The sequence below is a fragment of the Pelophylax lessonae genome, assembly GCF_965119305.1.
Source record: "Pelophylax lessonae genome assembly, chromosome: 3".
NCBI classification, from domain to species: Eukaryota; Metazoa; Chordata; class Amphibia; order Anura; family Ranidae; genus Pelophylax; species Pelophylax lessonae.
In genome coordinates, this window is record NC_138770.1 from 319,688,990 (window position 1) to 319,705,587 (window position 16,598).

Sequence of the window (16,598 nt, forward strand, 5' to 3'; positions counted from 1 at the left end):
GCCTTTCATTTCTATTTTAAGCTTAATTGTTTTACAAGGTGATCGTTTACAATCACTTCAGTGCCACTGTTATGAACTTTAAAGAGGAAGTAAACTCTTCCTTTTTTTTTCCTTGCTTGCAAAGTAAATGCATAATGTGCCAGTATGCATTGCATACTAGCACATTATGTGACACTTAGCTGCAACGAAGCCCGTGTTGTCCCTGCTGCCGGCCGCATCCATCTTCACCAGTCTTTCTTCCGGGTCTGCCGACTCTGGCTGTATTACTGTCATGGAATAGGGCTCTGAAGAAACGGCACGGGCGGCCATTTCCTTAGAGCACATGCGCCCATGACATCATCGGCTGCATGCAATGTAAATTTCTCCTAAACGGTGCACGTTTAGGAGATATTTACAGCACCTATAGGTAAAAGTCATCAAAGTGGGTTTACAACCACTTTAAAATGAATTTTGCCTATAGCCACAGATATGAATTAGGTTTTGTTTTAAAATGCTTTTAATGCTTGCTTAAACAGTTTTTTTGTTTTTTATTTAACATATTAAAATATGTACTTGCTAAATTCTTGTTTAACATATTTAAATACTTTAATGTGCATATTTCTGGCTCAGGTTCACTTTAAGACAAGTCTTCTCTTTCTGGGGGCATTAAGACGTATAATGCTTTTGAACACTAGATAGCAAAGAATGGTAAGGCAGTTTGAATAAAAACTGCGAAAGGAACTTCTGAGTTGTCTACGGCTACCAGATACATGCATGCATTTTTTCACAAATCTTATTTGTTAGAAGTGTAGCATCAGAATGATTGCAATAGACAACACATTTTCTATCACTTTTCTTCTATACAATAGCCCAACTGAGCCTTACTTATTGTTTCAAGACACCTGAAAGCAAAAGGTTGTCAAAACCTAAATTACAGGGTCAGTTCAATACAGATTGTATGCAAGTAGGCATAATACAATAGTCTAATGTGAAGTACACTCTGTACTTTACTGGCTGGAGAAATTAGGGTCAGACAGCTGGAAATAAAATGCTACACAAAACACATACTTCAATTTCATCCTACAAAGGCTACCTTTTAAAAACAACAATCTTTTCATAAAAGCAACAGAAACAGGAAAAATTAACTTATTAATAAATTAAGCTGTGCATCACAAATACATTATCAAGGTGAAATACAGGCACTTGACAGGTTAATGTGCAAGGCAAAGTTTACCCTTTACTGGTAACAGTATAAGGCAGTCTAAGTTATAGCCAGTGTATACATTCACTAAGGAATTACTGTTTCTGGTGAAACCAACTATAGCCAGGTTTCGGACTGTCATGTAGGCACAAGTAATGCCACCCCAACATTTCTCAGGTGGGTTCTCGGAGAGAAAAGTGAACTATTTTTTTACTTCTAATTTAAAAATGAAGAACATGAGTGCAAAATTTAGTGTAGGCCTCCAATAAATATAAAAGTACATAGCTATTCAATACTTAGGAGTATTTTGGTAAAAAATGACAGCATAGAACTTCTGAAACCTGCTACCCTCGTTGAAGATATTGCATAATGTGAAACTGCAAACGCGGTCATTCTAGCTCTTCCCAGCTTTCAGTCAGGTTACCTTTGCTCCGCCTTCTAATACTAACTAGTTTGCCAGCTGACTTAATGCTCCACCTAGATGAATTCCCTGGACTAGTCAGATTTGTGTACTTAGATGAACCTTTCGTTTCGTCTTCCCAACCTGGCCAGGAGTGGTTATCATCTAGAGGTTCTTCTGTAAATGTTGGGTCCTCTTCCACCATTATCTGGGGGGGCTCCCAGCCCTCAATCTCATCTGCTTTCTTTGGTTGAACATTCTGTTTTATTGCCAAACTGTCCCAGAACCCGGATTTTTTCTCTGTCTTTGCTTCCTCTTTTGTCTTCAAGGAAACTCTGTAAATAATGAGGATAAACACTAGTTACAAAAGTTACATTGAGGCCATAACAACCCATAACCTAATTGCATTCCTATTGACAAGCGTAAACTTGTTATTGTAGAATAGGCAGTCTGGTGCAGAGTAACAATGGGAAACATTTGCCCCTTGGGAAAACCCTGGGACAGTTTACATTACACTAAACATTAATTTTTAGACAGTTTACAGTCAGAAATCTACAAATAAATAGTTACATATAAAGTGGTTGTAAACCTCTGACATGAAAAATTAACCAATCATGTCCTTCTATAATGTGTTCAACAAAATACCGACACAAGCGAGTGATGCTTTTTCCAACTCAGTGATTCTGTTTTTGATATTTTTTTTTTTTTTTTTTTTTAATTGACATGTTGATGTTCTATCTTTAACTTGGATGTTATAAGTTGCACTGAGTACATATAGCTGGATGAAACAAAAACTGTCTGTCTTCATTTTAAGCTGCAAAGCCACAAAATGTGATTTAAGTGGGGGATTCTCTCTCTCTCTCTCTCTATACCCACTGTATTTTTCCAACTGTACTTTTATCTTCTAACCCATTTGCTACCAGTAACCCTAAACAGATTGGTGGACGGTTATTTTATCAGGGCTGTTTATGATTGGTCATGGAGAAAGCAGCTCAGATGGCTGTTCAGCCCCTGGTGTGTACCGAACTCTGAATCAACAGAGGAAAGAGAAGTATCCTTGTAGGTTATTAATGGGAAATTAATAAAATGCATACGAAGCAGCATTAAACCCCTCATCTCTATTCTCCAAATGTATGTGACCAGTACATCAAGACCTTCACCGCCTAATCCCTCTATGTAGGATCTGTGCATTAATGTATCTACTACACCATTACCAAACTCCTGGTTTAAACCCTAAATGCCAGTATATTTCTTAATTTGCAAACATGTGGCAAAAAGGAGATCAGCTTGGGGTATCTACTTTCCAAAATGGGTTTATTTCTGGTTTATTGTACTGGGACACCTATTTTAAACAAAAAAAGTTGGAAAACATGTCTTTTAAAATTTTTGGTATTTTTTACTTTTTATAGCAACAAATAAAACCCCCCAAAAACCTCTATATATAAAAAAAAAAAAAAAAAGGAAGGTAAAAAAAATGAGAATTTTGTACTTACAGTACAATCCATTTCTCTGAGTTTGACAGACACAGCGCTTCATAAATGATAAATACTGGGTTATATTGCCTCCGCCCGGAGTAGGACTAGGCAGTACAAAAAACACCTGGCTACGCCCATGGGCCGCCCTCAGCTTGGTATATAACCCCCCTCTCTGCTCTATGGAATCAGTTTAGTAGCAAGCAGTATTAGAAGTATCAAAACTCCTTAGAAGGGTGGGTGCTGTGTCTGTCGATAAACTCAGAGAAAAGGATTTTACCGTAAGTACAAAAATCCCATTTTCTCTTTTGTTCATCGACGGACACAGCACTCTATAAATTATAAATACTGGGACGTCCAAAAGCAGTGCCAAAAGGAAAATGAGGGGTGGGGAAAATAACCCTAGGCTAAATATAAGAGCCCTTAATCAGGACACAGGAGTCTTCACTGAGTCACAGGAGCTCCGTCTGAAAAATAAAACCTTGAAGAAAAACACCCCTCAAGGACGAAACAGCCCCTATTAAACAGCAGCCTGCAAAACTTTGCGGCCAAAAGAAGCATCTGGAGATGCCAAAGTATCTACCTTATAGAATTTTGTGAAGGTATGCACCGACGACCAAGTGGCCGCCTTGCAAACCTGCGATATTGATGCCCGATGACAGAAGGCCCAAGAAGTACTTAGTGCCCAAGTAGAATGCGCTGTAATAGGGAATGGTGGAACCTGACCTTTAATGGAATAGGCCTAAGTCACCATCTGTCTGATCCATCTGGAGATGGTAGCTAAAAAAGCGGCCAGCCCTTTTCTTGGTCCATCCGTAACCACAAAAAGCAAGTCTGACTTCGAAAGGACCCAAATCGCACAAACCACATCCAAGGTATGCAAAACAAATTCCTTGGGATAAGCCGGCTTGGGACACAAAAGGCGGCAACATAATGTCCTCATTCAAATGGAATTCAGAGACAACTTTGGGCAGGAATGATGGACAGGGATGAAGAACCACTTTATACCTACGGACCACCAAATCGGGATTGCGACAGGATAAAGCCACCAAGTCCGATACTCTGCAGGCCAAGGCAATAGCCACCAAGAATCTCAACTTCTGGGATAACGTAGGCAAGAGAATCTCCTGAATATTCTCAAATGGAGATTTCTGGAGAACCGAAAGAACTAAATTTAAATCCCATGGTGGCAAAAGAGATCGTACAGGTGGAGCCACTTGTCGAACCCCCTGAATGAAGGTAGGAACTAAAGAGGGCGTGGCTAGGGGGTCACTGAAAGAAGATTACCAGGGCAGACATGTCGCCCTTGATGGTACTCAAGGCCAACTTCTGTTCAATGCCCCGTAGAAGAAAGGTTAAGACCTGAGCCAAAGAAAAGGATCGAGGATGAGCGCCAATCGTCTCACACCAAGAAATGGATGTTTTCCACGTAGAATGGTATATCTTGCTGGAAGACAACTTCCTCGCCTTCACCATAATAGGGATTCACTGATCCAGACAAACCTCTATCCCTCAGTATCTGGCTTTCAATAGCTAAGTCTTTAAAACCAGTGGCTGTAAAGGATGGTAGATCAGCCCTTGGGACAACTGGTCTTCTCTGAGAGGAAGCCCCCAAGGGAACGTTTACGGCCACAGGGATATTTAGAAGATCCTCGCTCTCGATCCCTCGAAGGAACTGCGGAAGACGCCTGAGCCGAGGATGACACTGGCCTTACCATTGCCCTTGGACTCCTGTGGAATCTACCAGAGGAACCCGTGAACTCGCCATGAACTTCAGTATCCTCCTGTGGAGCCGAACCTGCTAAAGGAGCTGCATGTAGGACTGTGCAAACAGAATTGTCTTGAAGGTGGATACAACCAGACTCAGAACCTGTATGCAAATCGGGAGTGAGAACTATCTGTGTGGCAGCAGCCGGAGAATCACAGCCTGTGGTTCCTGAAGTTTGGCCAGAGGAAGAACCACCCTAGTCAGAATTAGAATCAGACCTAGGTAAATCAATTCCCTGGACAGGGATAGGGAGGACCCTAGGCAGTTCGGACATCACCTGAACCTTTGCAGGAATTAAATCTGAACAAGGCGACTCAGGACCTAAAAAACCTGAAGAGAACAAAAACTTTGTCCCCCCTTTCAGGGTACCCCCAAAAGAAACATTTCACGGACCTCCATGACGATCACAAAAGAGGTCCACCGGGCCGGAAACCAGCGAAAATGTCCCTCCACCCCACAAAATGGATGAGGGCAGACTTTCATGCTTAAGGGGTCTTGTCTGCAGGTCCGGAGAAGCTATCTCTAGTCTTACCATACCAAGGTTGCTTTGAACCTCCCGGGGAAGATTTGAAAGATCTTTTTCCCATATTCTCAGTCCCAGAAGCACGAAATAATTTTCTATGTGCCGAGGATGGCCACCATCTGTGACGAGGCTCCTTCCCTTTCCTAGACTGTGGCAGGAAGGTACTCTTACCCCTCGTGAGACCCTTAATGATGTCATCCAGAGTAGCGCTAAACAGGTGATCGCCTTGAAAGGGCAGATCAGTGAGATGTATGCAAATTGGGAGAGAGAACTGTCTGCATGACAGTAGCCGATGAATCACAGCCTGTGGTTCCTGATGTTTGTGCCAAAGGAAGGACCACCCTGGTCAGAATTAGAATCAGATCTAGGTAAATCAATTCCCTGGACAGGGATGGGGGGGGCCTTAGGTAGTTCGGATATCACCTGAATGCAGAAGATAAATCCACACAAGGAGACTCAGGACCTAAAAAACCCAAAAAGGACAAAAACGTTGTCCTCCTTTCTGGGTATCCTCAAAAGAAAAAAATTTTGGATGTCCTTGCAAAAATGTCCCCCCACCCCAATAATGAGAAACGCATCTGCGTCAAATGAAATTTATGGTGAGATAATCCACCACCTGATGGCAGCAGGGTGGACAGATAAGTTCAATTGTTTGGAAATTATGCATTTCCTAAATAGATTTAGAGTTTTGTGTCTAGTACCTGTATATGTAGCTCTTATTTACATGCTTTTATGAACATTCCCTTTGTAGATCAATAAAATTGCACTAGATGTGCTTTTAAGGTACCGGTAAAGTCCTTTAGTATGCTAGGTTTTTTTTGATACCCTTAATGATGTCATCCAGGGTAGCCCCAAACAGGCGATCGCCTTGAAAGGGCAGATCAATGAGAGCTTTCTTAGAGGCTTGGTCTGCGAAACAATTCTTAAGCCACAGCACACGCCTAATCACCACCGCTGAAACAAAGATTGGATAGCACAGGAGCTGTATCCAAAGCTGCATCACAAATAAACTGCAGCCCATGGACCAACTGGTCCGCTAAATCAACATAAGCAGTGGACAGCTGCTCAACCTCCAGGCCCTGGCACAAAAGCTTAGCCCATTCAGTTAGAGACACCAGGGCTGAGGAAAAGACTGGCCGCAATGCTGAACCAGCCATAGTAAACATGCTGCATGCCACAGCCTCTGCTTTCCTGTTAGCCGGGTCTTTAATAGGACAGGGTATCCTCTACTGGGATCATGGTAAAGATTTTACCTGGACACATGAGGATTCACCACGGGTGGACTAGTCCACTTTTTTTTTTTTAAAAGTGACTCCTCAAAAGGGCATCATACAGCAAAACGTTTGGGGACCATAAAGGGTCATTTTGCTTGTTCTCATTCCTTACAGGAAAACCTGTCAAAATAAGGCACATAAGGAAACACCTTTGGAGTGCGAGGTGACTTATGCGTACCAAACACAGTCAAGTCCGTGGCTACATCAGCCGCATCCTCTATTTTTAAAGTCTCACGCACTGCAGTGATAAATGAGTCTACCATGGAGAAATGATCCTCACTATCGGATGAATCTGGGGGGTGATATTAAGCCCCCCTGGACAGGCCACGTCCACGGCGGCATCCGGCTCAGAATCAGATGAAACAGGCTGAGCAGGGGAACACTACCTCCTGGGCCTTTGCCCACACGCCACTTCCACCTGGGAAACCAAGAACTGCAGGACCGCCGTTAGTGCAACCATAGGAAGCTGGGGGTCCAAGGAACCTGCCACCTCCATGAGGGGGTCAGTAGGGGAAATGTGACCCTGAGGCTCCATAAGGAAAAGATGACTTTGCAGTACAAAAACAATCTTTTGGCACCACTAAAAGGAGATCCCCCCCAAGGCTCAGGGTACCTATCAGCAGAGAGAGAGATAACAGGGACCCCTAAGGACTCAACCTACTAACCAGAGGAGCGTACAGAATTTGAACCCAGCATCATCATGGAAGCCATCCCTGTTCAAATGTCCCAGGCACAGTAAAAGGAAACTGAGGAGGAGGAGGAGGAGCTTTGGTGGTCTTCAGCGTCTCCCGGACTAAGCGAAAATGGCCCAGTGACATCATCGGGCTACTTAAACTTGGCCACCAGCCAGACTAAGGGAAAATGGCTGCCATCAGCTACAGACACTGAAGCATGCTGCCAGGATCTTCCCCTGCACCCTCTGCAACACTGCACCCTCTGCAAGGGGACCCACCCCTAAGGTAGTTGACGCGTTTGGGGGGAGACTCCACTGCGCACTCTACACCAGTCTCTGCACTGGGACCCCCCTGCACTATACCCACACTGCAAACAGTAGGGCATGCACCTAGGGGTCTCCTACTCTGGGAACCCTCCAGACTACCAGGGCAGGATACACACTATCCCAGGACCCGTAAAGAGTGGGGATAGCAGGGGAGACCTCAGGGGTCTCAGCTGCATCCTCTGCCGAAGGACATCACTGTAACAAGCAATCCAAGTAAAAAAAACAAAATCCTGATCACCTTCCTATAGTACAGTGTCACTATGGTAACACTGCACTACTCTTGTGAGGGTATGTAAAAAAAACAAAAAAAACCTAAAAATATTTATATATTTTTTTTTTACATATTGCCACTAGTCAGTGTCCCTAATCAGTTTCATCGCTGCACCAGTCACAATGTCCCTGATGACCCTCACACCAGTTAGGCCCCTTTGTCGGTGCCGCCCACCGGATTCCTGCGCCAAGAATCTGCGGATTCTTGCTGCAGAAATGACTGGGTTATGTGGTCAGCAGTGCCCGCTCAGCCCTTTTAATCCCTTTTAATCCAATTACAGGCTGACAGCGGCTGCTGTTCGCATGTACCCACACACAGAACAGTCAGCTGCCGATAGACACAGATGTCCGGCCCTGGACACAGTCATCTGTCTCAGCCTGCTGCTGATTGCAGAACACCATCATTCCAGCAGAAAAAATCTGCAGATTGTTGCTGCAGGAATCCGGAGGCTACACCATCCCAGCCAGGTGAAAGGCTGGGATGGTGTAGAGTGTCTCTAATCACTGCTACACTAGTTACAGTGTCCCTGATGACTGCCACAGTAATCACAGTGTCACCATAAGGACTCCATTCATGTTCAGATCACTCTTTACAGAGCATTTGATAGGAGGTAAGGAAGTTTTGTATTGCCTCCTCAACACCTACATTACCCCTTGGACGTCACACAAGCAACCTCATTCACTTGCATGGGTCATAATCGGCAGAAGTACGGAGGAGGCCACAGCTGTAACACAAAGCATTGCAGCCATGGGTACACCCTAGCCACTGCCTCTGCATCTAAAAGGGGGTAGGAGTTTAGGGGTGGTTCAACCACCCTCAATCTCAAGTGTAAATTAGCCCTAATAGTGCAGCTAATCACAATTTTCCATTTACCACCACACCAGCTAGTGTCGCAAGACCAGTGTAGCTGGAATCTACGTTTCTGATTGCCATCACACCAGACCAGTACCGCAAACAACAGTTTTCCTGACCACCACCACACCAGCCCCAGTGTCACCAGACCAGTGTATGCCAGCAACTGTGTTCCTTATAACCACCACACCAGTGCAATCTTCCTGCCCCCTATACTAGCCCTGGCCTGTTTATTGACCATGTTTTTTTCCTGCTGCCTGGACTGATCCTTTGCGTGCTTGCTGGCCATGTGTCTGCCTGCACATCTGTGACACTCCTAGAACCACAGGAACTCTCTTGTTCTTCCTTTCTTTAGCCTCCTTAATGTCCTTGCTAGTTAACATGACATTTTTGGGGGGGCAATCACCTACACCTACAGGGACTGTTATAGGTGACACTACACTAAGCTATTCCCTGACCACTTGTACCGAGGTGATTATTCAACTACAGTGCCTTGCGAAAGTATTCGGCCCCTTTGTGACCTTTTGCCACATTTCAGGCTTCAAACAAAGATATAAAACTGTAATTTTTTGTGATGAATCAACAAGTGGGACACAATCATGAAGTGGAACGAAATTTATTGGATATTTCAAACTTTGTTAAATAAAAAAACTGAAAAATTGGGAGTGCAAAATTATTCAGCCCCTTTACTTTCAGTGCAGCAAACTCTCTCCTGAAGTTCAGTGAGGATCTCTGAATGATCCAATGTTGACCTAAATGACTAATGATGATAAATAGAATCCACCTGTGTGTAATCAAGTCTCCGTATAAATGCACCTGCACTGTGATAGCCTCAGAGGTCCGTTTAAAGCGCAGAGAGCATCATGAAGAACAAGGAACACACCAGGCAGGTCCGAGATACTGTTGGAGAAGTTTAAAGCCGGATTTGGATACAAAAAGATTTCCCAAGCTTTAAACATTCCAAGGAGCACTGTGCAAGCGATAATATTGAAATGGAAGGAGTATCAGACCACTGCAAATCTACGAAAACCTGGCAGTCCCTCTAAACTTTCAGATCATACAAGGAGAAGACTGATCAGAGATGCAGCCAAGAGGCCCATGATCACTCTGGATGAACTGCAGAGATCTACAGCTCAGATGGGAGACTCTGTCCATAGCAACAATCAGTCGTATACTGCACAAATCTGGCCTTTATGGAAGAGTGGCAAGAAGAAAGCCATTACTTAAAGATATCCATAAAAAGTGTCGTTTAAAGTTTGCCACAAGCCACCTGGGAGACACACCAAACATGTGGAAGAAGGTGCTCTGGTCAGATGAAACCAAAATCGAAATTTTTGGCAACAATGCAAAACTTTATGTTTGGCGTAAAAGCAACACAGCTCATCACCCTGAACACACCATCCCCAATGTCAATCATGGTGGTGGCAGCATCATGGTTTGGGCCTGCTTTTCTTCAGCAGGGATAGGGAAGATGGTTAAAATTGATGGGAAGATGGATGGAGCCAAATACAGGACCATTCTGGAAGAAAACCTGATGGAGTCTGCAAAAGACCTGAGACTGGGACGGAGATTTGTCTTCCAACAAGACAATGATCCAAAACATAAAACAAAATCTACAATGGAATGGTTCACAAATAAACATACATATCCAGGTGTTAGAATGGCCAAGTCAAAGTCCAGATCTGAATCCAATCGAGAATCTGTGGAAAGAACTGAAAACTGCTGTTCACAAACGCTCTCCATCCAACCTCACTGAGCTTGAGCTGTTTTGCAAGGAGGAATGGGCAAAAATTTCAGTCTCTTGATGTGCAAAATTGATAGAGACATACCCCAAGTGACTTACAGCTGTAATCGCAGCAAAAGGTGGGGCTACAAAGTATTAACTTAAGGGGGCTGAATAATTTTTTACGCCCAATTTTTTAGTCTATTTGTTAAAAAAGTTTGAACTATCCAATAAATTTTATTCTACTTCATGATTGTGTCCCACTTGTTGATTCTTCACAAAAAATGACAGTTTTATATCTTTATGTTTGAAGCTTGAAATGTGGCAAAAGGTCGCAAAGTTCAAGGGGGCCGAATACTTTCGCAAGGCACTGTACATTAGTTTTGATACAGTTAGATCATTTGTGAGATACACAAGATTCAATGTCTGGTATCTAATCAGTCCAAACGTTGAAAAAGTCTCACATGAGGTATTGCCATAGTTGGGAGGAGTAGCAGAATGGATTTTGGGTTGTAATTCTAAGTATGCATATGATATATATATTATTAATTGACAACTTGGTCTATAAAAAAATATATAATAATAATAATTGTTGTTTTTAAAAAGACTTGTGGCAAAAAAGTGACAATTTTCAAAAGACTTGTTAAGCCTGTTAGAAAATAGAGTTTGCTTTCCAAAAAGGTGGTCATTTTGTGGGTGTTTCCACTGTCCTGGTGCTCCATTGCCTCCAAAATGATAATAGTTAGGAAATTAGATGATCAATTTATACTCCTTGAATGCCCAAAGGTGCTCCTTGGATTTTTGGCCATTCTATGCAGCTAGGCTGTGAAAAAGTCTTAGACATGTGGTATCTCCAATCTCCATACACGGGAGGCATAGCAGAATGCGTTTTGGGGTGTAATTTTAAGTATGCCTATGCTGTGTGTGACATAACTTCTTAAAATGACAAAAAAATAAATTTAAAAAAATTGTATTTAATCTCTTATTTTCCCAAGAAATGACAAAAAAAAAAAAAAAAAAAATACAACTTAAAAAACATGCTTCAACACCTTGGGACTGTCTACTTTCCAAAAAGGGGGGTATTTGTACTGTTCTGGCATTTTAGGACCTCAAAAAATAGGATAGGACTGATCAATATTCAAATAATATATACACACATAATATGCACACCATAGGTTGTACACTAAATTTCAGACCAAAAAATGTTCAGTGATTTGGTTTATTTTTACCGAAGAAATGTAGAAGAGAAAAATGTGTGCTAAATTTATGAAGATAGATAAGGTTCAAAATGTTATAACAGAAACTTAGAAAAACTTGTTTTTTTTTCAAAATGTTTGTATTTTTTAATTTATATAGCAAAAAATATAAAACTAAGTGGTGCTTAAATACCACCAAAAGAAAGTTTAGATAAAAAAATGTATTGGGTACAGCGTCGCATGACTGGGGAATTCAGAGACAGTGACACTGCTGGAAACGTAAAAATTACCTGGGCAGGAAGGGGGTTAAAGTGTCCTTTTTTGAGGTGGGGTAAGCATCTAAAAGTTAAACACCTGTTTCCTGGACTCAGATGGTACAGTCATGTAAACCCTTCCACCTTGTGCAGTTTTTGGCTGGGTTAACATAGGGGGAATTCATAAATGGTGGGAAGGCCTGGACTAAGAATGGGCAAAAAAGTGAAGCACAATCAGAGAAGACAGGACTTTGCAAGCTAATTGGATGTCTATCACGATCAAAATGTATTTTTTCCACTTATACGGTTAGAACAAAATACTTTTATTGGTATATGTACTAGACCACAAGAGAGCAAATGGAGAAGTCCATTGTTGGGGTTTGCATACACTTTGGGAGTTACCTTTAGGTGCCAAGTTCGGGTTTTTTTTTTAGGTTGGATTGAAGTTTACCATCACATAGAAACTACTACTTTTTTAAAGGTGCGAACATTTATTTACGTGTTTTATTAGCTTTTTGAGTAATAGCATAATAGAAGAATTTTAAAAAATCTAACCAAGAGTAATATTTACCAGGCAGAAGCTCAGAATCTAAAAAGGTTGATTTAGTCAAAGGCCTCCGTTTCATATTTCTCCTGGATAATCCAACAGCGAGACCCTATTTCCAACTGTTCCTGTCTATACAGTTTTGGGTATTCCCATTTACTCTTTATTGTTACAGTGTCTTCTCTCGTATTTCAATAATGGCAAAGAAATAAAAAAACAACAGGGAAAATGAAGAGTCCTTATAATAGCCACAGAAGGTAGGCAGACCCAGGAACTGGGAGATTTTACCAACAGAGTGTCCATAGGGTCTCTTGCACATGATACTCCTGTTTAAAACATCTAATTTTTCAGACTTTTTTTTTTGTATGCATTTGCGCGTATTTTAGCGTATATGCATTCACACAATTTTGCGCAAATGCACGAAAACTTCTTGCACTTTTGTTTGGGACAAAATGTAAATGGATATTTACGCAAATTTGTTTGCATTTGCGTGCATAAGGCGTAAATTATTGACCAAAAAAGCAGATTTGTTTTTTTCTTACTGAAGAATGCACGGCGCTTGTTTATGCATAAGCACATTACAATTAATAGGCTGTATTTTAGCTCCGTAAAAAAAAAAATAAAAGAAGGTTTACTGAGCTTTTTCAAGCTGTAGTGTGCAAGAGGCCTAAGTGTTGGAAGATTTAGCTCTGCAGCATTAACTAAAAACAAAGATATCAATTTTAGATGGGACTTTTTTTCAAATAAAAATGACAACAGGCAAAGTGCAGAAAACCCAACAGAAGCCAATGAGAATTCAGTAACGTTTAGTTCCCAATTAAGAGACTTTCTGATTGGTCACAGTGAGCGACCAGATTTTGCACAATTATTATTGCTCTATTTAGTGAATAAAGACAGCATCTTCTATGGTTTGTTCTTACGCTTTAGACTTAGGAGATTTTGATCCTTTTAACAGCTGCTGTTCATCATCTTTGTTGAATATGGAAGTAACATCCTTCCAGCCTCGAAAACTGGCACCTTGAACCTGGAAAAAAAAAAAAAAAGACTATTTATATAATGTGGTCTTATACACATAAAGGAGATTTGTGAATTGATGCCACTCAAGAGTAAGGGACAGAATTTTTTCATTTACACTTTAAGTATGTGGGATACAGGCTATTTCCAGAATCAACATTCAGTCAAACAGTACGTGCTTTATTCTGCAGCCTGGAAAATGATCATCCTCAAAAGTTGGAACCTTTATAGCATCTTGGAAAAAAAGAAGCATTTTGAACAGACAACAATAACAGCCTTGCTGAATTTTAAACATTTTCTAAAGTGTGGTACAGTTGGTTGAGCAATGTAGACACCGTAGACTGAAACTATACCTCTTCTACAGACAGCAAAGGAATAAAGGTTCATTTGTTCTGCTCTCCTCTCACATGTACTTTCAGTTACACTGAGAAGATAAACCCAAGAGGTGAGCAGAATAAAAGACAGACAAAGTGTAGATCTGAGCAAAAAAAAAACCTTCAGTAAATATCTGCTATACACATACATTTCAATAGCCTCTTCACCAACACTTAAAGTAAAGAAACATGGCTGTTGAACTGAAAGAAATCAAGTAAGCTTCTAGTTTCCTGTGGCGGGAACACTGCCATTACTGCACTAAAATCCAAAGTAGGTAATAGGCCTCCCCGAGTTCTCCCCTGCTGGACTACAGAACACCTCCCCCAAATGTTGAAATGAGCAGACTAAATCAGAAGAGCAGCTTGGGGTAACACTGCTTCCTAATAGACAAAGCATAATGAGTAAGTCGGCGGACTCTGCTTTGCTCAGCGGGGGATCACTCTGCTGATCCCCCGCTGAGCAGGCGGATTACAGGTCCATCTCCTCTCACTGTGCAGGGCGGAGAAGGACAGAGTCCTGCTCTACCCTATGGGGAAATCGACCTTATGTAAACTGATCCTCCAGACGGGAGGGAAAATAGGTTCACCATCCATCTGGATTTGGTGGGCAGGATCGGATCAGATAGCGGCAGGTGTCAACGAACATGTCACCGCTGACATTCACTGTTCCATTGGGGTGAACAGAGGGTCTGATCAGGTCCGCCTGAAAAAAAAAAACCGACTGGCAGACCTGATCAGACCATCCATGTGAAAAGGACTCTAAGTGTATGCCTAGGCCAAAAAAGTGTTTCACTGAGAGGGTCATCCGAGGAAAATAAAGGAGCAAGCCTGAATAAAGAAGGTTAATTCAGCCACACTTTTGAACAACTGGTAGGATCTTGGGTTTAGTTATACCTAAATGCTTCTTTACCTGTTTTTATTTAAAATTTGCTTTTTTCCGATAAAACATTTTCCCTATAGCACAAGATACAAGTATTTTTCACATACCGAGGAATAATATTCTACTGTGATAATAATACAAGTTATCTTTTCTCCTTTTCTATAGCGGATTAGGTAATGGGAAAGAAACTGAATGGAAAATGAGTTTACTAGTGAATTTGATACGAATACCAGTAGAACCCATTGTTCTTCTTTGGGTTTGTAAATGTCGGATGTGCGAGTAATCTTTAAGAATAGATGGCTTATCAACAAACCAGTTTTTTTATTTGGTTTGTATGTCTTTACATACATTCGCATCTTGCATTTGTTCATGTGTTTGCAACAGTTTAAATCAGTTACTATGCCATTCCTACAAAAGTAGTATGAATTTGCTAACCATGTGACCGCTCCGTGCATTAACATGACTTATTTTAGTACACTGTGCATTAACGCACCTTGGAGCTGCTGGTATGAATGAAGCCCAAAGCAGCTCTCCTTACTGTGTACTGATATGTTCAATCTGTTAAGTATAAACTCAAATACAAGATATACAAATAATTAAAGTGATTCTAAAAAGCCACAAGGTTTTTTTTACCTTAACCACTTGACCTCTGGAAGATTTACCCCCTTCATGACCAGACCATTTATTGCAATACGGCACTGTGTTATTTTAGCAGACAATTGCGCAGTCAAGCAACGCTGTACCCCAATAAAATAATATTTCTTTTCCCACAAATAGAGCTTTCTTTTGGTGGTATTTGATCACCACTGCATTTATTTTTTGTGCTATAAACAAAAAAAATAGCTGACAAAACCCAATATTTTTTTTACTTTCTGCTATAAAACATATCCAATAAAAAAAAAAAAAAATAAAAAAAAAAATAAAAAAAATCAAAATTTCTTCAAAAACATGTAGGCCAATATGTATTCTGCCACATATTTTTGGTTAAAAAAAATCCCAAGCAGCGCATATAGATTGGGTTGCACAAAAGTTATAGCATTTACAAACTATGGTATATAAACTGGCATTTTTTTTTTATATCCATATATCGGAGATGGATGCGATTAGGTTTTTATTGGTGGGGATTCCCTTACGGTCATCATTGAAAGCTAAAGAAAATCCCAAATATTGAGTTTACACTAGAACAGGAACACAAATATTGGGTTGTCACAAGAACAGGAACAGACAGGTCCTCAGGGATAGTCCTAGTAAACTCCCCCTCATGTTAAGTGACATGCAGAACTCTTCAGTGGTGGGCCATTCCATCACTGACATGAGGTGAATGGATCTCACGCTCCATCACAGATCTTCTAATGGAGAGGATACCATGATAGGACAGCAGTAAGGAGAGAACCACAAGATTGCATTATTACTAACAGTACGATCCATAGACGGGAAGACATGGCGGTATATACAGTGAAGATTACAGGTAACATCTGTACTGGTTGCAGTCACACAGGGCCCTGGTGCGGTCAGACCCAATATAGGAGTGATAAAGGCTGCAGACTGACATACGTCACAGGTCTATACCACACACAGCATACTATTCCCAGTCCCGAGCCACAGCTAGTCACACAACCTCTCCCCCCATCCTCCCCGGGGGGGGGGGGGGTCACCATCCCTTCCCCACCACTCTCCAGCCCACCCTGACCCATCTTCCCCCAATCCTCCCAGGCTCTCACCTCATGGCTGCTGCTCTGCTCCAGCTCAGAAAGGAAAGGAAGTAGCCGCGACGCTACCATTATCATTAGAGGGTGCTTCCACCTCTGGGAGGGGAGGTGACCACTACCACAAAGCTCCGCCGAAACCTCTAAATTCAGTAAAATGACCACAA

The 16,598-nt window shown here is 41.6% G+C and overlaps 1 protein-coding gene across 1 annotated transcript in view; it reads right to left on the minus strand.

Annotated features, from left to right (window-relative positions):
- Positions 1-551: 551 nt before the first annotated feature.
- Positions 552-16,598, minus strand: part of TDRP (testis development related protein) — a 169,180-nt gene continuing 153,133 nt past the window's right edge. The window contains exons 3-4 of the mRNA XM_082252158.1: positions 13,378-13,481; positions 552-1,915 (exon numbers count right to left, since the gene is read on the minus strand). Coding sequence (XP_082108284.1) covers positions 1,570-1,915; positions 13,378-13,481 — 450 coding nt within the window. The 3' untranslated portion in view covers positions 552-1,569. The remainder of the gene's footprint in view (positions 1,916-13,377; positions 13,482-16,598) is intronic.